Genomic DNA, 21,205 nt, shown 5'->3' with positions numbered 1-21,205 from the left:
AACTTATTCCATCACTTGCTCCTAACCCGCTTTGTATCAGTCTACTACAAATGCAAAAGGATATCTAGCAGTCAGCTTAACATGAACCTTGCAAACTTCTCCAGCATCACACACGTTGTCTAATAAGCAAGTCGTAAGCGAAGAATGAGCACACCTCTTAGCCGGAAAGTTATCGCCTGAGCAGTTGTTCATCAAGTAGGCGGCTCCGCAGTGTACTTTGCGTGTGCAGAGACTAATGCTAGAGAATAAGACAGGCGACAGGATCCAAACAGAAGCAACATCCCAATCTCACCAATACCAGGATTTGACAGTTACTGAAATAGTCGAGACTGGTGCACAGTTGGCGGGCGAGAGTTAACGCGGCATGGATAAATGGTGGGAGCACGTTTATAGATTGCTGGTCGGAAGTCCGGTTTTCTGTTAGTTTCGATTAAGAATTAGCGCCACCTATAATAGCGGATGCATGTTCGCGGTCTGGCTGGACGAGGCGCGTGAGTGACGCGTCGAGCGACTCACGGCGATTAAGCTTTCGTTGTATTAGCGTTTCAGTCGCACGCACCGAATGAACCTTGATCCGGGTAGCGCTCGTCTCACAAGCTCACTCGGCTAAACCTGTTTTGGTCAATGTGCCCAACTTTGGGGAGATTAAACGGCGCGGAATGCAAGCTGAACCGCTGTGTCTCCGAGTAAGGAAATTTGGAGTGTGCATTCGGATCCTTTGACCATTATTATAGCTCGCAATAAAAGTGATGGCCAGTTATATGTAGTTAGCAATTTTGACTAGGCACAGACACGAGCAAAGATTACATAGACGAGGTTCTCCAATGTGTCAAAACTACAAAATAATATTAGTACGGGTCTGTGACGGTCTCAGATTAAGCTTGTCGACTAGTCCCTGGTACTAGTCGCACAGCCGCGCCTTGCCCATATAAGCTTGTACTTGACTATTCAACATCAAGATCGATCACACACAGACGGAACAACAACCCAATAATTAGACAGATAAATTGCCGTAGAATTCGAGGTATGCCTGACGCACGAAGTGGATTCTGTTCGAGTTCCTGAGGAGTCAGGGGCCGAACCATCGTTAATGGCGCGTAGAATCAGTCCGATGTGATGAAACGAGTCTCCGGCGCTGATCCCACCTGCCATTCACATTCTCCCCTTCACTCACCTCTCTACCCCCCCCAAAACTGCGTTTGCCCGTCTCCTGCTCCTCTACTCCCACTCGACCCTTTTCCGTTTCCATTTGCTGCGCACAGTGTATTTCATTCCCGCATGATGTCGCCGCCTAACAGCCAGAGCTCATCCAGCCAGAGCTCATCGTCGCCCAACCCGTCCGATCTAATCCCACCAGACGACGACACGTCGACGACTCAACTCCGCCCAAACACAGACCCCATAGGCATTGCGCATACGTCAAATCGACCAGTCAGTGCGTTCGATGTCCGCGACTATGACTATTCATCCGACGAAGACGATCCTGCGAATACCGAGTCACGATTTACGATCACACCGCGTCCGGCGCCTCTGCCGCCTATTGTCTCCCGCAGTTCACGTCCCTCGGCCCCGCCCTTGGATGAAAAACGGGCTAACAGACCACGGAGATTCTTCTCGCGGAAACGCAATGTTATTGTGTTAGTAGTTGCCATCGTGGTCATTGTACTTGCTGCGGTGCTGGTTCCGGTTGGTGTTGTTGTCATCGCGCCGAACGCGTCAAAAAGCTCGAACAACGCCAGTACTGGTGGCGGTGACTCCGGTGGCTCGGTGCCAGGTGGTAATACCAACAGCACCAGTCCGCCGGATGACGGAGGCAGCAGCGAACCACCTCCTGCCGGCAGTGATACTCCGTCTTGGGCTACAGGCACGGTTCTGGACATTTCGACTTGGATGGATAAGACAGACTTTAACTTGACATTCACGAACGAAACAGTTGGCGGACTGTCAATCATGGGACTCAATTCGACATGGGACAACTCCGCGCGGGCAAACGCACGAGTCCCGCCTTTGACCGAAGTATTCAATTACACGGAGACTCCAATGAGGGGTGTGAACCTAGGAGGATGGCTTGTTCTGGAGCCGTTCATAACGCCGTCTTTTTTCGAAGGTTACAACCTGAGTGAAGATATTGTGGACGAGTATACGCTCTCAGTGCGTCTTGGGGACGATGCGAAGGAGACTTTTGAGAAGCACTACATGAGTTTTATTACCGAGCAGACATTCAGTGACATCCGTGATGCCGGCCTTGACCATGTCCGCATACCGTACCCGTACTGGGCCATCGAAAAATTGGAAGACGATCCCTATGTCGAAAAGGTTGGATGGCGGTATCTCCTTCGCGCGATAGAATGGGCACGCAAATATGGTTTGCGCGTCAATGTCGATCTACATTCTGTGCCTGGTAACGCAAACGGCTGGAACCACAGCGGTCATCAGGGCCCTGTCCTTTGGCTGAATGGAACGATGGGTCAATATTTTGGTGATCTCACGCTCCAGTATCACGAGCGACTGGCCACTTTTTTTGCACAGGAACGCTACAGGGACGTCGTGACACTGTATGGTCTCGTGAACGAGCCCAACATGATGGTTCTTGACCCGCCAACTGTGATTAACTGGACTTCTACCGCATACGATATTGTGCGAGAAAAGGGATATGAGGGGTATGTCGTATTCGGTGACGGTTTCAGGGGTGTCACCAGCTGGCAAGGTGTTTTCAATGCGACTCGGTATCCCAGAATGATCCTTGACCTGCATCAGTACATGATTTTTAACACGGGTTTGATCGCTCAGTCACATTCTGCCAAGATTAACTTTGTCTGCGATGGCGTATGTTGCAATTACTTTTTTTATTGTGTTTCGTTGTTGGCCCTGTTGACCATATACTGTAGTGGGTAAATGACATGGCAGTCTCGACTGACCCGGCCACCGGCCATGGTCCGACAATGGTCGGCGAATGGAGCCAAGCAGACACTGACTGTGTCCAGTACCTCAACAATGTCGGCGTCGGATCTCGATGGGAAGGCACACTTAACGTCTCTGACCCGTCTGCTCAAGTACTTACGCCATCATGTCCTGGTGCTACGAACTGTACCTGCGACCCGGCAAACGCCCGACCAGAAGACTACAGCGACGGGTATAAGGAATTCTTGCTAATGTCGGCCGAATCCCAAATGGCAGCCTTTGAAAGCAATGGCGGCTGGGGTTTTATGTACTGGGCATGGAAAACAGAAACACCCGAGTCGACTCAGTGGTCCTATGAGCGTGGGATGAGTGCCGGTATAATGCCTCGGCTTGCCTACGACCGGACGTACAACTGTAGTGTTGGTTCGACTCCAGATTTCGTCACCCTGGGACTGATGGAGAACTACTAAGGCCAATGTAAAATTGGCATTGTAATGTTATATTCCGGCCCGGAGAAGGGCCTTGGTTTTGTCTGTGTGTATACTTGCATTGCATTAGTTGCGAGATTATGATAAGGTGGGGGGTTGAAAAATTCGTGTATTATTATTTGCTCTATTGACTTTGTTCATATGTGTGGGATTTCTGTAGTATAGTCTGTCAGTTGTATTATTTTTTTCCGTGACATTTTCAACGGTTAGGAAGGAAAATCTCTAATCGCATATCGAAAGAACTGGGGTGCTCAATATGTAGATGCAAAAAGGATTTCCAGTCTCTGAGACAGCTGCCAGTAAGCCCTAACCCGCAGCAAAGCGGACAGTCGCGCTCCCCTTCTGAGTGACGAACCGACGTCGATGGCGGTGTTCACGGTTCCAGGGTTCTGTGCAGCTGTCTAATGAACGACGATATATTTGATTTTCTCCTACTAAAATGGAGGATAAAATGCAAGGCAGTATAAGAAATAGTAATCCTAGGGTCTCTGGTTTTAAGCCGCACCCTGGTAAGAACGTTGGGTCTGGTACCGTCTAATACAGGCGGGTAAAGCTATTTCCCCGCATTCTGTGCGTGTGCAAGCCGAATTTCGCACGTGCGAGCGACAGCCCGGTTGATGGCCGCGGCCGCGTTTGGCATTTTGCAGTCAGTTTAAATACAGGCTTAATCTGCGTCCATTCTAGTGATCCTTGCTTGTTTGCTTTTTGAAAGATTCGAGATCTGTTAGTACATTCCTGGTGAGACGTAGTTACAAAGATGACGATCACGACGCCGATTACCGAGTTGTTTGGAATCAAGCATCCCATCCTGCTGGCAGGCATGAACGTGGCATCAGATAAGTATTTCACTTCAGCTGTCATCGTGGATTGATCCGCTAACAAAATTTTGCACGTCCGGCTCTCGCAGCGGCAGTATCCAACGCGGGAGGCCTAGGTGTCATCGGCGGCCTGCGCTATAGTCCCGACCAACTCCGTCAGCAAATCAGGGAAATCAAAGCCCGCTTGAACCCCGGCGTCACCAAGTTCGGCGTGGACTTGCTGATACCGCAGGTTGGCGGTAGCGCGCGCAAGACGAACTATGATTACACGGAGGGCCAACTTCCCGAGCTCATTAGGGTGATTATTGAGGAAGGGACCGGGTTGTTTGTATCGGCAGTTGGGGTGCCGCCGAAGCAGGTCGTGGACAAGTTGCATCAAGCCGGGATCCCTGTCATGAACATGATCGGCGCGCCGAAGCATGCGCTTAAAGCCATGGAGAATGGTGTCGATATCATTTGCGCGCAGGGAGGTGAAGGCGGTGGACATACCGGCAGTATTCCGACAAGTATCTTGATGTAAGTTTGTCAAGTCTTATTTCAAAAAGTTGCAGAGATCTAATTGGACATAGTCCTGCCGTAGTTGAGATTGTGAAGGGCAAGACGAGTAAGCTGACTGGCAAGCAAATCGAAGTCATTGCCGCTGGTGGTATTTCCGACGGTAAAGGTCTAGCCGCTGCGCTCATGTAAGGATATTCTCGGGATATTCTCGTGCACTTCAACTTTCATTATGGGATTCGCTAACAGCTATTAGGTGGGGCGCGAGCGCTGTGTGGGTAGGCACGCGATTTGTTTGTGCCGAAGAAGCTGGCGCATCTAGAGCCCATCAGCAAGCCATTATCAACGCACAGTACAATGACACTATCCGGACGATTATATACACCGGCCGCCCGCTTCGTATCGTGCGCAATCCGTACGTGGATGATTGGGAAAAGAACCGCAAGGACGAAATCCAGAAGTTGACGGCGCAGGGGAAGATCCCGGTGCCGTGGGAGCTCGAGCAGTACGAAAAATCTGGAAAAGAAATACCGGAAATTATTGAGGACTACTCGTATCCGTTCTTGATGGGCGAGGTTTCCGCAGTTGTTAAAGATGTCAAGCCCGCAAAACAGATTATTGATGACATGATTTCCGAGGCTGAGGCTATGTTGACGCGCGGCGAGAAGTTCTTGAAGGCGAAGTTGTGAGGAAGCATGTGTATCGAAATCCAATACTTTATTGTCGTACCGGAGTTCCTAATATACTTGAACTATCATATGTAAATAGTTATTGCATCAGACATCACTCACTTAAAACTCACATTGATGGGCTAGGGTACAACTTGGCCGGATCTGGACCCTAATGGGATCCGATAACAGATTGCCCAGAGCGGCTGCCACTGGCCTTGGCCCGTACCGATTGTGCTTCGCGGAAGATCTCAAGGACCATTGTATTCGACAGCTCGCTCCGTATTCAATTGACTCAATTACGCCCGTATAAGTTGAGTGAGCATCTTGAGCTACCGGTAGCAATCTGCGACTATCCGAACGAGCATCTATAACACCACTGCATCGCTGGACTATTTCCGTAATCGGCTATTTATTATCTATTGATAGGTGTGCAACAGGTCATTTAAGAAATAAAAATTATCTAGTTCAATTTTCGAGCATATCGTCAGAATGTCGGAACCGGAACCAGTTCCAGTTGTGGGCGCACGACCTTCAGGTCCTCCCAGCAATTGGGAGGCCATGAAACAACGGATTCTGTCGCACATGAACAAGGATCACCAAGTATCGCTAAAAGACTATCTCTTATTCTACAAAGGCATTACTCCAACGCGGAACATCGAAATGCGGGACATTACGCTCGAGTATATTACCATCGGATACGAGATCGTGCACAACAGGGGCATCGACCAGCTCGAAGCCAAGATCGAATTCAACCCGCCGATGAAGAGTTTGGCGGACGGGCGGGACGTGCTGGTTGGCATGGCGATGCAGGCAAGCGAGGGATTGGGCTACGCGACGGTTACGCCGGTGGACAAGTTCATTCTGCCTACATGGCGGTCGATCCCGATTATGGTGCTCGTGCTCGTCAGTACGTACTATGTCTATTGGAACCCTACCGCGATCAACGACAGTGAGTCCGTGTTGAGAAAGTACAAGGTTTACGGTATCGAGATCGTGCCGCTGCTTATGAAGGCGGGATATTGGGCTGGTATTGTTTTCCATGCTATTGAAACTCTGACATTGTATATATGGACAGGAATGTACCGAGTCCCCATGCTTAAGCGGACTGCATGGTGCATTTGTGCGTTCCTGGAAGGCTTCCCTGCGATTGGACGGTTTCGAACGTTGATGGAGGAGAATGACAAGTCGAGCGAGAACACGAAGAAGACTGTGGAGAAAAAAGAGTAAATCTTCTGTAATGCAGTATTATAATGTGCATGGTGTAATTTAAGAGGCTTTGTAATATTCCTACGACTACAATATCACAGAACCTCGTCAAGCCGATTCGCTGTAAGCCGATAACCAACGTTAAAGCGAGATCTTTGTTGTGCCCCGTTGGCGCGAAATCGAAGCGCCAACTAAATCCAGCTTGACGCCTATCTTGTTGAATGGCAGAACGGCTGAGATTCCATCATCGCAAGACTTGGAAATCGTCACCGGAGTATAGAGATCTTCCAGCACCGCAGTTTATCCCAGGCTGGCTGCAACAGTCAAAAAAAAAATCAAACCCAGGACTACACACTGCACGGAAAAGAAGCTAGCTCTAATAATCACCAAGCAGAGGACGAGACGATTGCTGTTATTCATACTCGCGCGGAGGATATGCAGAGGGCGATAAAAGGCCGCCGATAATTATCGGGGATAGTAAAGGCAAAGCGAACGGCTGCCAATACGGTAAAATTCGGCGCCAATACTATATAGTCGTCGATAATCTGAAACCTTATTAATCCCACATGAACACCCTGATACTAACCTAATCTAGTAAATTTCCCATATTGTTGAGATTAGTTGCGAAAAATCATATCCTTGCTGGATTCATCCAAACCAATATTCCTCAATAACTTATCTCCGAAAAGCCGGGTATCATTGATATATAATAGCTGATAATCTTACAGGACTTACATACGCTGCAATTACGGCTTTGAATGAGGATGAACGAATAGTTACTCGCAATAAACGACCTGCTCGAGAGATTATTAATGCGGCGCGGGATTTGCTAGGGATCAAGAGATATTCGATGAAGGCGGATACTTAATGTTGATGAATGATATCTATTCTAGTAGAGATAATATAGACATTAATAAACAGATATCAGCTCTCAAATAGCCTCTCGACCAGTTCTAGAGGCTAGAATCCCCTATCTGGCCGCATTTACGTCTGGTAAACTATTCAAAGGTAATGTAGTGTCAAGAAGATTGAAGAGATCCGGGGATCCCTAAGCCCTAAGGTGCCGGATAGCCGAGAACATCGTTTCGATAGAAGCTGCTCCTGATTAATAAATTTTGCCGTTTTACCGATATAGTCAACGAATTGCCGATATAGATAGGCAGAGCCCAGAGACCGCCGATCTTGATCGGGGATAGTATCGGCAGACTGAAGAGGTTGAATATATAGTATGGTCGCCGATATAGTATAGGCAAAACCGGCAAATCGTTTAAATCGGAACAGCCCTACCGCTAAACCCATATGAAGTGAATGTAAACGTAAAATCGACTTAACAGGGATTCTTCTGTAGGGCCAAGTAATCCGCCGGGGTATGGTCGGACGGGCCGAAACGAAGGGCGCGGCTCAAACTCGGCGCAAGCTCACGACGTCGGGGCAGGCAACGCTCGCCTGAGGATTCACTCTATTCTTGCGACAACCGTTCTGGTCGACATCCTGCTGGTATACTATACTTCTAGCGTCATTTATCCGAATAAAGCTGCCTGTTACGGTTGCGCTTGCAGGACCAAGCCGAGGCTAGATGAGCTGGCTGGATAAATCCTGGCTCATATCTCCTCGCCCTAGTCGCAGCCGTTCACCCTGCTCAAGATGATGGACACCAGCTCGCTGCTGACACGCGAGTCCTACGTTGCCGTCGCGAACGGTGTGCCTGCACGGCCTGAAATCCGGTACCCGGCGGGATATACGAACGAGCGCGTGAAGCATTTTATAACTGAGTTCTTCGCCGCTGCAGACGACCCCGCAAAGGACGAGGAGTACGTCAATTTCTTCGCCGATAGCGCGTTTTATATCGTCGGGCTCAAGACTGCGGCAGGTCGAGCAGGTGCGATATCGATATTCTGAGAAACGCTCATTTACTAATGGCAGTGTAGAGATCGTTCGGTTGCGGTTGAAGCTGTGGAAACATATCATTTCACGGCGCCATGAGATCGATGTCGTATTCCCGTTTGCGCAAGCATCTTCTGTTCCCCAACCGACCAGCAGTCTACCACACGACAACTTAACCGACGGGTCAGGTGAATTTGCCATCTTTGGGCGCATTCACTACGTGATGGAGACCGGCATGCAAGCTAATAATACCCCAATCAACAGTGTACCCAACCGCACGAACAACAGCGGGAAAGGAGCGATATGCGCGTCCACACCGCCTGTGTCCCCGTCTGCGGTACCGGAGATTACGATGACGATGGAGTTTGCGTCCAGGATGATGCTCGGTCTGACGGATATGAAGATTGTGTTTTATCAGGTTTATCCATGTACGGCGACATTAACCGACGACGAAGCAGATGGACCTGGTAATCCGCCGGCTGCCGTGGTAGACCAGAGCCACAGAATGCTGTCACCGACGACGAATTTGAAGTAGTCGAGTAGCAATCGGCCGACGTTATCACAGTGGTAAGACGAACAGTTACCTGCCGCGATTATGCGGCCTACAAAGGCTGGAAGGAGTGTTGATTTAGCATGTTGTCATTAATAATTGGTCGCTCAAGACAGTTAGTGTATGTAATGGCTTATGATTTCATCGATTGATTTGTATTAGGTTGGAGTAGCACTGCGTTTTCTTATAATGACGTGTATAGATAGGATCAGGTGTATATGGATTTGTGTATTGTCGACCTGGATAATGCGATTATGTAATAACGGATTGGTCTGAGCAGTGTACTCCTGAGCAGTCTCAGCTGCTAGATGCCGTCTGAATCGTTTTGCGCGCTCTACAAAATGCTGCAGGGAGTACGCCCACAAGTCAAAGCAGGCCAGCTAACTTTCTGCACTGCCGACGGCATTATTCACAACCAGTGGCTGGATACCACTGAGAACAGTAGCGAATGAGATCATCGCAAATAAGTAATACAACGTATACCATTTTGACGTTCCATCTGGTGCCGCTACCATGACGACTGGTCACGATCGTCTACGGACCTTGGAAACCCTCCACAAGGAAATCCCACCAGCATGGCATTGGCTCAGAAAGATCATGCTCGGTATTACGACCAGCATCACAAAGAGCATACCTTTGACGTGGGTGGGTTTTCCTATCCAGACGCAACATCAGGGTCAGGGTCAGGGTTAGGGTCAGGGTATGCAGCCGGAAGAGTTCAAATGGCGGCTATTTATGCCTCGTTTACGAGAACTCCCGGTCCGGAAAATTCCTGTTAGGCGAAAAACCCCCTCATCCCACCTCATCGGATCGTGCTCAATACAAGCACAAGCAGAGAGGCATCCACGTGACTCACCCACTAATAATTACAAAGCACATGGTAGCCTTTCTGCTGGGTTACTTTGTCGGCATCGCATCGGATGCGATAGCGCCAGCGGGAGAATCCTCGTCTCCCCGCATTTATCCCGGAAGTCTCCACCATTTCGCTGCAACAACTCCCCGACGAAGGACAACACCACCTCGCTCCAGCTGCGACCTTCTGTGAATGTCACTCTCGAGGCTCGGTCGTCTCCGGCCGTGGTCTTAAGCACACTATCAACACGCCGTATCTGCCTCAAGCGCCATGGCGAGCCCAGCTACTGCCGTGCCATCGTCCACAGAGGCTCCCGTCCATGAGGACTCACCTGGGCAGCCTGCTCCTTCTCCGTCCGAATCCCCTGCAATGCCCTCGCAATCAGTCGCCCTCGCCGGGTCTGCTTCCGTCATCAAACCCGGCTCCTCCTTGTCGGGTTCAATCGTGGCAAATCACTCTGTGACAATTCCCGACCGTGTCGGGGCTGCTTCCCGTAGTCCGGCGCCTGTTGCTAACAACCCCACGTCTGCTGAACTACGCAAACTGAAACGACGGGTCGATCCCGCGAAGCGGAAGCGGATTGCTTTGGCATGCGACAGCTGCAAGAGGCGGAAACAAAAGGTATGTTGAATCCATGGTAACTTCTGGGTCTACCAGAACGCGACCATTGCTAATTGATGATTCAGTGCAATGGTGACCATCCGTGCTCGATATGCCAGAAAAAAAATTTCTTATGCCATTACACTCCTGCAAAGGCCGATTTACTGCCCGCTCGCACCCCCTCTATTGCGTTTTCATCTCCGTCGCCGCACACTGGTGATGCAGACGACACTGTGTCGGCCACGCCTGAGCCGGCCTCCGACCATCTCAAGTACGACCGCCCGAGAAATAAACGTCACCATTCTGTTGCGTCCCAGGCATCGACCGAGAATTCGGAGGAACAGGCGACGTCCTCCAAGCACAAAGACTCGGCGTCAAGGAAGCCAAATGTATCAAACGAATCCTCATTGTCGGAGTCGTTCGCATCAAACCCAGCTTCGCCTGACACTTCTGTACCATCTCCTCCAGAAGTCCAGCTGCACCAACAGCAGCAGCGGTACCATCGGAAACGGTCCCACAGTCGGAGCGAGTATCAGGTTGAAACGGTTGGCGATGGCCGAAACACGCGTCTGCTATGGGATGAAAAAGGTCATCTGCGGTATATGGGTGAGAGCGGCGTCCTGTCATTTTTGGAGCAGTCTCGAAAAGCGTTTCGCAAGGTCATGGGCGATTCCAGTTTTACTCTAGATCCTGCGCAGTTTAGATTTATTGACGGGCCTACTCATACTGCGTCAATAATCCCTCTGCAATTACCCCCGCGCAGCTTGACGAACGAGTTGATTCAAGCTTTTGAGGATAATGTGCAAGCATTTGATTATGTGTTTGATATGGATCACTTCCGTTATCAGGTTGCGCAGACATACAGAAATCCGATGGGCGCACCGCGTCATTGGTTGTGTTTGTTACATTTTACGTGTGCTCTCGGTGCGATTTTCGTGAGCTCAAAGCACGAGTTAGACACTGACAAACTCAATATTCCGCCGTTCTCTGGAATCAATGACCCGCGGCCGGGTGGTGCCAGTATTCAGAACAATTCTAAGGAAAGCAGCTCCAGGAGCTTGGTCGATCCGGCTCTATTTTTTGAGAGCGGCCTTGGTTTGATGAATGATGCGGCAGAGGATGGCGAGCTCTGGGTTGTACAAGCGTATCTCTTGATGTGTCTGTACTATCAAATTATATGCAAACGTAATGCTAGTTGGATTCAACTAGGTAGGCTTCTATCCAGCCTTAATGAAACTTTACAATAAGTCCTCACTAACGTCTATAGGCTCGGCTATTCGTTTTGCTCAGGCATTGGGAATGCACAGAAAATGTGTCAATATGACCTTTCCAAAACCGCAGCGGATAGTGCGACAACGCCTGTGGCGGACGCTGTACATTCAGGATCGCTTCTGGTCGTCGAGTCTCGGCCGACCGCTCGCAATTGATGACTGCGACTGGGATGACCGTGACGCGACGGAGCTGATACTACTGGACCGGACGGTGGTTGAATTATCGAAGCTTTGCGAGATTATCGGCGATATTTGCTTGTTGGTGTACAGACCTCGGAGTATCTCATCGTCGACGTCACAAAGATTGGCAACGCGACTGCGCGAATGGAGCGATGGATTACCTCCAGATATTCAACTCTCATCTTTGCATCTCAACACGGCAGATGGCCGCAAGCTAAGTGTCGGCAGTATCGCAAATGAAGAGTCTCGCCGTCAGATGATCCGCAATCAAGGTCTCCTGCGTCTTCATCTCACGCACCTTAACAGCATTATCCTTCTCACTCGCCCGTTCTTCTTATTGATGGTCGCCAAGACACCGTCAGAGATTCCGGCCCAAGCCAAGACAGTCTCACGATTGTCGTCCGCGTGTGTTCTCTGCGCCGCGCGGTCTGTGGATCTCGTAATGACGTTCTTTGCTCAGAATCAGCAGCCTATCCGATCGCATCTCATGACGTACTTCATATTCACAGCAGGCATAGTGCTTTTGCTCGAATCGTTTCACCAGCGCAGCTCAGAGGTCGAGTCCTATATCACGCGCGGTATATTCCTCTGTATATTTATTCTCGGTCATTACGGCAAGTGCGATCCGTCTGCAAAACGTTACCGGAACATCCTGCAAGAAATGGACCGCGCGGCGAGGGCATCGCGTACTCTCAATTATACCAATGCTGCTAGTACAGCGGCAGCTGATAGCCAGAAAAAACACATGAGCCAGATTAGCAGTATACTGAATAATAACGAACCAGCAATGCCGATTACTGATGAGATGCCTGGCAGTACGTATTTCATGCCGACGCCCCGAAACAGCAGTGTCCGATCGGAATTAGGTGCGCAAAATACAGTCGATGAGAGCGCGGCAGCTGCAGCTGCAGCCGCGGCTGCGGCACAGGCCTATCAACAGGCGGCAAATCCTGATTACGAAGACGAAAAATACTTGCACGACATGCTCGGGTATGGATACAATAACATTACTGGATCAGACAGCACGGCGAATTTATCCCGCATGTTCCTGAAAGCCGCCGCCAACGATGGTCGATACCAAATCCCCGACTCCCCCGTCGTTGGCGTCGCGGCGCCCGCTATCACCGCAAGCAATGACGACGACAGGGGTATCGCGCTTCCGAGCTCTGTGCCGTCGTTCATGCCGCCGCCTGCTACCACAGCAGGCACTTCCAGCAGCAAGGAAGGTCCGCTGAATATCTCTCCAGCGGATGCGATGTCGCAGTTTTTGATGGACGACACATTCAGTGTTAGTGGCGGCGGCAGCGACGAGCCGAATATGGAATTTAGTTTTGATCTCGACATGATGGATTGGATTAACCTTGCCTCATCGTCCAAGGGGACTAATAATTCCACAGTGAATATGACGGGAAATAATTCTACCAATCACGGCAATAATCCCGCTGGTGCGGTGAGTAGTTCTGGGCCCGCAGGATTCGACGAGGTTGTCAGGCGTGCGAATGCGGAGTTGTTTAACGGGCCGGGCGGCGCGAGACAAGGTGTAGGCGCGACAACGAGCGCGGGACAGGCTCCGCTATATGGCAATGATACGGTGTTTAGAGGACTAATGATGAACGCGGAGTATTAGCCGCACAAGACTACTTCGAATAAGCGCACTTTTTTTTTGAATTTGGTGGGTTTGGTTCGGCGACGGTAGAAAGTATCAAAAGTATGATTTCTTTTCTTGGTTGAAGAAAGGATTTATTTGATGATTGTAATTGTATTATTGAAGGTTTGTACGGTATTTGTTTTGTAACGATACGTAGGAATGAGGTTGGTAATAGACAAAATTAAACTGCGATCAATGTGACCACGAGGAGACCTTGAACAATTTGGACGACCTAGACGAGTTAGTCGTTACGATCAAGATGATGTTATTGACATGGTTGTACGCGCCACGGCAGCTTAAATTTCGGTGCTAATGAGTATGTATGAGCACGTTATTTCAAAGAATCTATCCCTGGCAGGCGGGTGTCCTGCAAAAATCTGAGATTGTTCGACCAGGTTGTAGCATTTATTTGATGCAGCGATCAATCGAGAAGCCGGCTTGTTTTTCTGCGTCATAATACGCGCGAATATAAGTTGTATGATAGTAACGCAAACTGTAGGTCAGGTACGACAGTTCTCACATTTTGTCGCACCTCCCAAGTAACAGATCACCCAAGGTCGCCCGCCCAGCACTATCAGCCTCACGCAGCGTGGCGCCAATCAATGACCTCCACGGTCATTCCTCTGAAAGGAAGCCGAGAGGAAATGCAGAGGAAAGAGCCACGAGAACAGCGGTTGGCCACGATTCGGTGATTGGTGGTCTCACGCGCAACAGTAGTCCCACAAGCCCTCAGTCAGATGCCAAAAGCCTTAAAGTCACTTGGGCGGCGCCGATGCCAGTTAGTCAATTTCTTGTGCGCTGGACAAGGGCATGGATGCGAACTATATCAGGGCACTTAACATCCTGAAGAGTAACCCTCCGGAGCAGAGACTAGATATTCAGCTGCCTCATGCAAAGTATTTGCGACTAGAAAAAGCATTTTTCAAATTGTATCCGGAGTCCCTGGAACTGCGGTATAGTATACGAGTTACATATTGTCTTGTTCAGAAATAGCTGACGGTTTTCGCTGTTATAGGTACCCGTCATTGTCATATAACAGTTTCACCGAGACGGTGACTGTGGTGACGTGTCCTGGTTTTATCCATCAATCTGCAGCATTAGAACTCTTTTTTCGAATCTACGAAGGGGCTACGCAATATCTGTTGACTTGTAGACAGGAATTAGCATCTACTATTTTGCCTTATGGATCCACCACCACTGACGACTTTGAAGGCGCGTTTGAATGGAGCACGAAGCAGGCAGATGGAGGAGTGAGGTATACGTCTACGGATGGCGACAAGGTTACACTCATTGTCGAGGTCGGGTTCAGCGAGGAGTATACGAGCCTCTGTAGAGACAAGGACATGAGGATCGATGGTCACGGTGTTAATGTCTTTATCTTGGTCTGTCTTACTGAGAAACCGCGGTTCAAGAATCCTACTACTGAGTACGGGGATATCGGAGATGTGAACGCTGCGACGGCTCTAATGAGGAACAGTATAAGTGAGACGTTGGGCTTGAACCTCTCGAACAACCGACATGCTCTATTTTTGTACCGAAGCCACAAGTGGGCTGGGGAGCTGAAGGACGCTTTCATTGAAATCTGGCGCCCTGGTATCAGTATTTCTTCTAAATACGTGAGTCGTATTATCAGATTAACCTTTGTGAAGCTAATTCTGACGTGCATAACTCTGCATTTGGGATCCAGAATGAGGTCCAGTGTATGAATGTGTTTGGACTAGCAATTCGCCCTGAATCCAGGCGAATGTCCGCGACCATCACACTGAATTTATAGAGGCATCACTGAATTTATTAGAGGCATCACTAATTTAAAGGCATCACTAAATTTATGGACCTTCAATAAACTAAGATGGAGTCCAAATACAATTTGGGACACGGCATTCTTAGAGAACGCATCAACCATCCTGTCCTCCATCCCGGCCTACATCTGTCAAGATATCTTTCCGTCGTTTATATTAAATTGTGCCTTCGATCCCATTAGCAATGCAGGCACATGCTCATACACTGAAAATACAATGCCTCCGCTAAATAGCTTCCCCACTTGTCTGCGGAGTTTGGGGACGATAAGCAATTTTACTTTTACTATGCCACGGCAACACTACCCGCCTCGGCGCACGAGGCCGGAAAAAACACGTATACCTGGGCGGGCTAAACTGCATTCGAACTTGCTAACCCGCGATTCAGCCAGGCTATGGTGACAGAATATTGCAGAAAGGCAAAGTTATTTCACGAGTGCATCAAGAGTGTTGTCAGCAGACTGTCATAGGTTTCTATGGTGGCCGACTGGTTGTGGGGCTGAGCCTCAATCACGCCAGCAATGTCGAGACAGATTTAGAACCAACGTGCATGATGTCATTTTGTGGGCTGTGCATCTGCCACGATGATTGACTCCTGTTCCTGGTCGGCTTGGTTGGTTGGTAAACTTGAAACCCTGGTAACTTGGTTGTGGAATAAGTGGTAACAGCTTGTATAACAATAGCTGTGTGTACTGGCGAATGTGAACCTAAGCCATCGAATCATATGCATAACCATCTAGTTCATAAATCAAGTCGACGAAACGAGGGATATAAAATAAACTGAGAACGAAGTTATTTCTTGATCAAATCTGAGTTTATATTTCATATCGCGGTGGCAGTGCAACAAACTCTCGCTCGCGTACGTCTGACGAGCGTATGAGTACAATCTTATTGCGCTTGTCTACCTAGCTTACGGCGCCCCCGCAAACGCCTAAAATCAATCCATGATAACTTTCCTATTTTAATAGTACGGTATACGAACACGAAGGCGACAACAATCTCGGAACTCTTGATACTTTTTATCTGATGCGCGCGATCGACATTGTTGAGGCACAGTTCAGCTGAAACAATCGCGAGACTCCAACATCATCGAACGGCGAATGGACGATTAAACAATATATTATGTCGCCGTCTTCCTCCATTGCCAGAGTGCGAGGACTGCAGCTATAGAATACAGCTCATGTCGCTACATACAAGACCACAAATGCTGCCGACACAACTCAGCATTTTTCCACCCCTGAATCGCGATAACTATGCGTCGCACCAGGCGCGATCATGGCTATTATTGATATGTATGTTGATTTCTTATCAGCTTGTGTTTCTATTGTCGTCAGCATCGGTCCAATCTCGAGCGCGGTTGCCGCGATAATAATACTTAGTGGTGGCATCGAACAAAATGGCCGGCTGCGACAACTTCTATGATAAATTCCCGAGACTTACCCGGCATGTCAGATGAGGGAGCTAGCCGCGACTCACCACCACGCCCCAGGTTTGACGACGACGATGTTCAAGTCCACCTTCACCACTTCAGTTCACGAGAGTCAGCATCGCCTCTCGATAACAGCAACGCATACCAACAGCACTCAGCAGCCCTTGCCAGCACTCGGCCAGACTCAGGATTCTCCGCCTCGGACGCGTTTGCGGTCGCGAGCTCGCGGTCGCGCAGTCTTTCCCTACCAGACCATTTCTGCCCCAGGTTTGAGCCAATGTCGACCACCGAGGCTGCCGAGGCTGCGTCGGAGGCTGGCACATTGTCGAGCGCAATGCCGTCTCAAAGCTCAAGCTCGCCGCTAACGCCTCTGTCGCCGGCATCGAACTCGTCGCCGCAGGATAAGCAACATTACATTCAGTCTTCGGGATTCCGGCCACTCGCATCCGGTGCGTCGCCTATGGCCGGCGTCGTGCACGCGCCCCAGGTACCAACCAGTTCAGCACCGCTGCCATCACCGCGACAACCTGTCTCTGCTATGTTGAATAGCAATACTCTACCTGCCTCTGCAGCAGCAGAAGAGTCGAAACGAGTAATTCGTCCCCGCAAGTCCCACATAAAATCGCGCAAAGGCTGCGGCAATTGCAAACGGCGAAGGATAAAATGCGACGAGGAGCGTCCGCAGTGTTTTAATTGTCTGAAGCATGGGGTTAACTGCGACTACATTATGCAACGACAACAGGCCGGCCACCCTTCATCAGCGGACAAGAGTGAGACGAATCCAATTAAGAAAGAATTTGCGTCCGCCGATGCGATATCGCCATCATCAAGCGTTAGTTCGCCAGACGTTGCGAGCTATGGCCCGCCATTGACACCTGGCGCTGCGGCAGTCTCGGCTTCGACACCCACTCCTAGTAATATCACGCATGCGCGATCATTACCGTCGTCTCTGCCCACTCCACCAATGCCAGTGGCTACACCTCTACCTGCGGCAGTTCTACCTGAATCTGAATTCGCCACCTTACATATGGCCCAACTGGAACTTTTGCATCACTTCTTGACTGTGACCTCACCGACGCTTTCCGACGTGACTGATGGGGATCTATGGCTGACACAGATCCCAGGGATGGCATTCCGACATGAGTTCTTAATGTACGCGATCCTTACCATCGCTGCCACGCACATGAGATTCTTGCAAGACAGAGCAAAAGCGGCTGCAGCTGCAGCATCGCTCCAGCTCGATCCAGCTGAGCGGGCTTGCACGCAAGAACGCGAGTTGTATTTTGAACGGGCAGAGATATGGTATCGGCAGCGATCACTCGAAACATTCCGAGAAGCGATCAGTGGAGAACGGACGGCTGGGAATTTAGAAGCCATGACTGTCGCAGGAAGTCTGATTGCCATGCAATCATTCGCTTATCGTGAGAAAGAGCATGAAGCGGACTACGGCGCGGTCGAAGCGGCAACTTCGCCAAACGACACAGATCCGCGTGCAGCGACGATTATTTCGATCGACCGCTGGCTCCCGATTTTGCTTGGCATCAGAACCGTCGTGCATGAGATGCAAAACATGCAAACTGGGATCGACTTGCAATCCATCTTCGGAATCGATTTCAGCAGTCTGGCGTCTGCAGCTGAGTCTGACGCGCCTCCTCCGTTGGCAAAGTTGCTCGAATTGTGTTCGGCAATGTTTGCTGAGCAGCCGACAGAGTTGGAAATCTACATGCCAGCTGTACATCTTCTGTCACAGCTTATTGCCGCGTTCCGCCACGCCCGGCCTGCCGAGCTGCGGAAGTACGTGTTTACATGGCCGTTTCTTCTTTCCGAAGAGTTTCACGCACGATTACGACTTCGTGACCCGGTTACATTGATCGTGTTTGTACATTTTCTCGCAGTTGTGTCATTACTGAGCGCGTGGTGGCAGGAAGAGCGGGTACGTGTGGATACGAAGGAAATTTGCAAGTTGTACCTGCAGGATCTAAAATGGCGGCCGTGGTTGGTATGGGTAGTTGAGGTTTTGCCGTTTGAGTTATTTGAGTAGGATTTCTGGCATGTATAATAATTTGGGGGGGTTATGAGCGGTAATTAATTAATCATGGGTCATCGGGAATTGTACCAGTAAAAATTCCTTGTATATTTTGTATTAGTATCAAAAGATATTGGAATGTTGAGATAGAAATAGATTTCAAGTTACTGGGTTGGATTCCTTGCTAAGATTAGCCCTGTGGCTCAGCCGATCAATCACATGGCGCAGATGGCGTTCTCGGAATAAAGCGACCGACGCACAAACCAACATTCCTCGACCCCCAAAAACCAAGTTGAGATGAGAAATTCCGAATCACATTGAACATGCCAACAAATACATGCTAGCTGTATCAAACAAAATTATTTGTACAGGTACAAATATCGCGTACGTAGCGGTTGCTTGATTACTAAATACAGAGTGGAGCAGGCGGCCAAACCACAGGTCCTGACCAGAACAGCGAACGCGAACAGTGAATTACCAACGTCAGTCCTTTGTCGTCTGTTTACTGTCTTTCACTTCGCACAAAACCACGACCTTCAACATCAACTATGGTCGCGATGTCGGATCCGGATCTTGCAACACTGGCGACGGCACTGTCCTCTGAATCGCTTGATCTGCTTGTGACTAAACTCGCGGACTCGATGGCGTCAGCCATGCAGACTGTTCCCACACCGCTGCCGTCCTCGTCGTCGTCAGTGCCCGCTCCGGAGCCATGTCTCTCGTCGACAATGTTGCCGTCGTACATCTACGCGCTTCCAACCGGGCTTGAGAAAGGCACATTCATCTCTGTCGACGTTGGCGGATCGAATCTTCGCATCGCGGTCATCTCGTTCGAGCCTCCCTTGCGCCACTTGCGATATCGCACCTCCGAGCCGCTAGACGCCGCAATCCGGAACCTCGACGGCAAGAGTTTTTTCCTATGGCTTGCGAGCCAATTGCAGAGCGTTTTGTACGTCGCAGAGGCGAATGGGTGGGTTGCCGAGGGCGCTACGGTGCCGATCGGCGTCACCTGGAGTTTTCCGATAGAGTGCGTTTCCAAACAATTGTGGTTCCAGTGGCGTTTGCTAATTGTTGCAAAAACTAGTCAAACATCCGTGTCGAGTGGGAATATCCTGTCCATGGGCAAAGGATTCGCGTCGATATGCAACGACATCCTCGGCTCGGACCTACGCACCCTGTTCCAGCAATCCTGCGCGGACCTCGGCGTGAAGATCGACCTCCGCGCCGTCGTCAACGATTCCGTCGCGACACTTCTATCCCACATGCACACGGATCGCCGGTGTAAGATCGGGGTCATCGTCGGCACCGGTGTCAACGCGTCGGTTAAAGTTCCGATATCGTGTATTGACGAGGAGAAATTGTCAAGATGTAATCCCCGGGCTTTGGAGAGATATGCAGAATGTATTTTGAATACGGAGTTATCGATGTTTGGGGCGGGTATCTTGCCGCGTACGCGGTGGGACGACGAACTCGACGCAATGAATGAGAAACCTGGGTTCCAGCCTTTCGAAATGATGGTCTCGGGCCGGTACATCGCCGAGCTCGCGCGGTATATTGTCCGGGACACGGTTCTGAAGTTTCGGCCAAGCAGTGCCGTGCCGACCGGGTTAGATAAAGAGTACGGCTTAGACGCGTCGACCATGTCACTTGTCGAGCGCGAGCTCGACGTCCATTTTGCGAGACAGCAGTTGTTGGCACGGCATCCGTGCAAAGAGAGTCGTATGAGCCTCACGGTCGAGGAAATGAAATTTATCAGGGCAGCATTCTGCGCCGTGTCAAGCCGCGCTGCCGCCGTCGCCGCAGCGGGAATCCTTGCCCTGGCGGTCGCAGTGTTGCCGCCGTCCACACCCGGCGACGAAGACGAGATCGTGGTTGCCGTCACGGGGTCCGTGATAGAAAAGTATTCCGGGTTTAGAGTCCGCGTGCAGGAGTTCCTCAATCTGCTCGGTCGCAGACGAGGGAAGAAGTTAGTCTTGGCGGTTACGGAGGACAGCAGTATCTGGGGCAGTGCTGTCGCGGCCGCGTGCAATTAATCAAATATAGATATGGGCGCTGAGGGATAGCATTGTGGTAGTGTTTGGATAATGTTTTCTTGTTATCGGCGTAGGGTAGGAAATCTGGTTAATATAATATCGACATTTAAGTTATTCATTTTGTTCCATAATGAGACTCCCGTAACCACAATCATGACTGGCGACGGAGGCCACTCTCAAAATTTACCCTAACCCATGTCGAAAAACGGCGCTGCGAGTATCAGCGACGGAGTCGAATACAATCCGGTCGCCCACCAAACAATGTTACAAATACGGCCACTATATCGCGCTGCAGTACGAAATGCGACTGGATACCAATGCGCTGCGTGCGTCAGCCAACGGCGCCCGCAAAGACA

The 21,205-nt window shown here is 50.1% G+C and overlaps 8 protein-coding genes across 8 annotated transcripts; all 8 read left to right on the top strand.

Moving 5' to 3' along the window:
• The first annotated feature begins 1,169 nt into the window (after positions 1 to 1,169).
• On the top strand, positions 1,170 to 3,724 carry POJ06DRAFT_246570 (glycoside hydrolase superfamily). Its single transcript, XM_056186799.1, has 2 exons — positions 1,170 to 2,826; positions 2,889 to 3,724. The coding sequence occupies exons 1-2, from the start codon at positions 1,279 to 1,281 to the stop codon at positions 3,369 to 3,371; spliced, it is 2,031 nt and encodes a 676-aa protein (XP_056046546.1). The 5' UTR covers positions 1,170 to 1,278; the 3' UTR covers positions 3,372 to 3,724.
• A 61-nt stretch (positions 3,725 to 3,785) lies between these two features.
• POJ06DRAFT_62746 (2-nitropropane dioxygenase) lies at positions 3,786 to 5,447 on the top strand. The gene is made up of 4 exons (XM_056191295.1): positions 3,786 to 4,225; positions 4,282 to 4,723; positions 4,777 to 4,890; positions 4,959 to 5,447. The coding sequence occupies exons 1-4, from the start codon at positions 4,147 to 4,149 to the stop codon at positions 5,389 to 5,391; spliced, it is 1,068 nt and encodes a 355-aa protein (XP_056046545.1). The 5' UTR covers positions 3,786 to 4,146; the 3' UTR covers positions 5,392 to 5,447.
• Positions 5,448 to 5,580: 133 nt separating this feature from the next.
• Positions 5,581 to 6,710, top strand: POJ06DRAFT_246564 (uncharacterized protein). The gene has a single exon (XM_056186798.1). The coding sequence runs from the start codon at positions 5,863 to 5,865 to the stop codon at positions 6,598 to 6,600; it is 738 nt and encodes a 245-aa protein (XP_056046544.1). The 5' UTR covers positions 5,581 to 5,862; the 3' UTR covers positions 6,601 to 6,710.
• Positions 6,711 to 7,983: 1,273 nt separating this feature from the next.
• Positions 7,984 to 9,262, top strand: POJ06DRAFT_62722 (uncharacterized protein). Its single transcript, XM_056191294.1, has 2 exons — positions 7,984 to 8,458; positions 8,508 to 9,262. The coding sequence occupies exons 1-2, from the start codon at positions 8,224 to 8,226 to the stop codon at positions 8,996 to 8,998; spliced, it is 726 nt and encodes a 241-aa protein (XP_056046543.1). The 5' UTR covers positions 7,984 to 8,223; the 3' UTR covers positions 8,999 to 9,262.
• A 612-nt stretch (positions 9,263 to 9,874) lies between these two features.
• POJ06DRAFT_62710 (fungal-specific transcription factor domain-containing protein) lies at positions 9,875 to 13,703 on the top strand. The gene is made up of 3 exons (XM_056191293.1): positions 9,875 to 10,487; positions 10,553 to 11,675; positions 11,734 to 13,703. The coding sequence occupies exons 1-3, from the start codon at positions 10,137 to 10,139 to the stop codon at positions 13,542 to 13,544; spliced, it is 3,285 nt and encodes a 1,094-aa protein (XP_056046542.1). The 5' UTR covers positions 9,875 to 10,136; the 3' UTR covers positions 13,545 to 13,703.
• Positions 13,704 to 14,375: 672 nt separating this feature from the next.
• On the top strand, positions 14,376 to 15,271 carry POJ06DRAFT_236030 (uncharacterized protein; the record flags this gene model as incomplete). The annotated part of the gene is made up of 2 exons (XM_056185875.1): positions 14,376 to 14,518; positions 14,581 to 15,271. The coding sequence occupies 2 exons, from the start codon at positions 14,376 to 14,378 to the stop codon at positions 15,269 to 15,271; spliced, it is 834 nt and encodes a 277-aa protein (XP_056046541.1).
• A 1,535-nt stretch (positions 15,272 to 16,806) lies between these two features.
• On the top strand, positions 16,807 to 18,831 carry POJ06DRAFT_236029 (uncharacterized protein; the record flags this gene model as incomplete). Its single annotated transcript, XM_056185874.1, has 1 exon — positions 16,807 to 18,831. The coding sequence occupies one exon, from the start codon at positions 16,807 to 16,809 to the stop codon at positions 18,829 to 18,831; it is 2,025 nt and encodes a 674-aa protein (XP_056046540.1).
• Positions 18,832 to 19,726: 895 nt separating this feature from the next.
• On the top strand, positions 19,727 to 21,034 carry POJ06DRAFT_246549 (uncharacterized protein). The gene has a single exon (XM_056186797.1). It carries the CDS (start codon positions 19,935 to 19,937, stop codon positions 20,847 to 20,849), a length of 915 nt encoding a protein of 304 aa, XP_056046539.1. The 5' UTR covers positions 19,727 to 19,934; the 3' UTR covers positions 20,850 to 21,034.
• The last annotated feature ends 171 nt before the right edge of the window (positions 21,035 to 21,205 follow it).

Source organism: Lipomyces tetrasporus (assembly GCF_029532465.1).
Source record: "Lipomyces tetrasporus strain NRRL Y-64009 chromosome Unknown POJ06scaffold_2, whole genome shotgun sequence".
Lineage (NCBI taxonomy): Eukaryota > Fungi > Ascomycota > Lipomycetes > Lipomycetales > Lipomycetaceae > Lipomyces > Lipomyces tetrasporus.
Note: the sequence above shows the minus strand (reverse complement) of the source record. Positions and strands in the feature narration are given on the sequence as shown.

Coding starts and splice junctions, on each gene's coding strand:
- POJ06DRAFT_246570 (XM_056186799.1), top strand. CDS start 1,279: ATGATGTCGCCGCCTAACAGCCAGAGCTCATCCAGCCAGAGCTCATCG. Junction 2,827..2,888: donor TTAACTTTGTCTGCGATGGC/GTATGTTGCAAT, acceptor CATATACTGTAG/TGGGTAAATGACATGGCAGT.
- POJ06DRAFT_62746 (XM_056191295.1), top strand. CDS start 4,147: ATGACGATCACGACGCCGATTACCGAGTTGTTTGGAATCAAGCATCCC. Junction 4,724..4,776: donor ATTCCGACAAGTATCTTGAT/GTAAGTTTGTCA, acceptor AATTGGACATAG/TCCTGCCGTAGTTGAGATTG. Junction 4,891..4,958: donor GGTCTAGCCGCTGCGCTCAT/GTAAGGATATTC, acceptor AACAGCTATTAG/GTGGGGCGCGAGCGCTGTGT.
- POJ06DRAFT_62710 (XM_056191293.1), top strand. CDS start 10,137: ATGGCGAGCCCAGCTACTGCCGTGCCATCGTCCACAGAGGCTCCCGTC. Junction 10,488..10,552: donor GCAAGAGGCGGAAACAAAAG/GTATGTTGAATC, acceptor TTGATGATTCAG/TGCAATGGTGACCATCCGTG. Junction 11,676..11,733: donor TGCTAGTTGGATTCAACTAG/GTAGGCTTCTAT, acceptor TAACGTCTATAG/GCTCGGCTATTCGTTTTGCT.
- POJ06DRAFT_62722 (XM_056191294.1), top strand. CDS start 8,224: ATGATGGACACCAGCTCGCTGCTGACACGCGAGTCCTACGTTGCCGTC. Junction 8,459..8,507: donor GACTGCGGCAGGTCGAGCAG/GTGCGATATCGA, acceptor ATGGCAGTGTAG/AGATCGTTCGGTTGCGGTTG.
- POJ06DRAFT_246564 (XM_056186798.1), top strand. CDS start 5,863: ATGTCGGAACCGGAACCAGTTCCAGTTGTGGGCGCACGACCTTCAGGT.
- POJ06DRAFT_246549 (XM_056186797.1), top strand. CDS start 19,935: ATGGGCAAAGGATTCGCGTCGATATGCAACGACATCCTCGGCTCGGAC.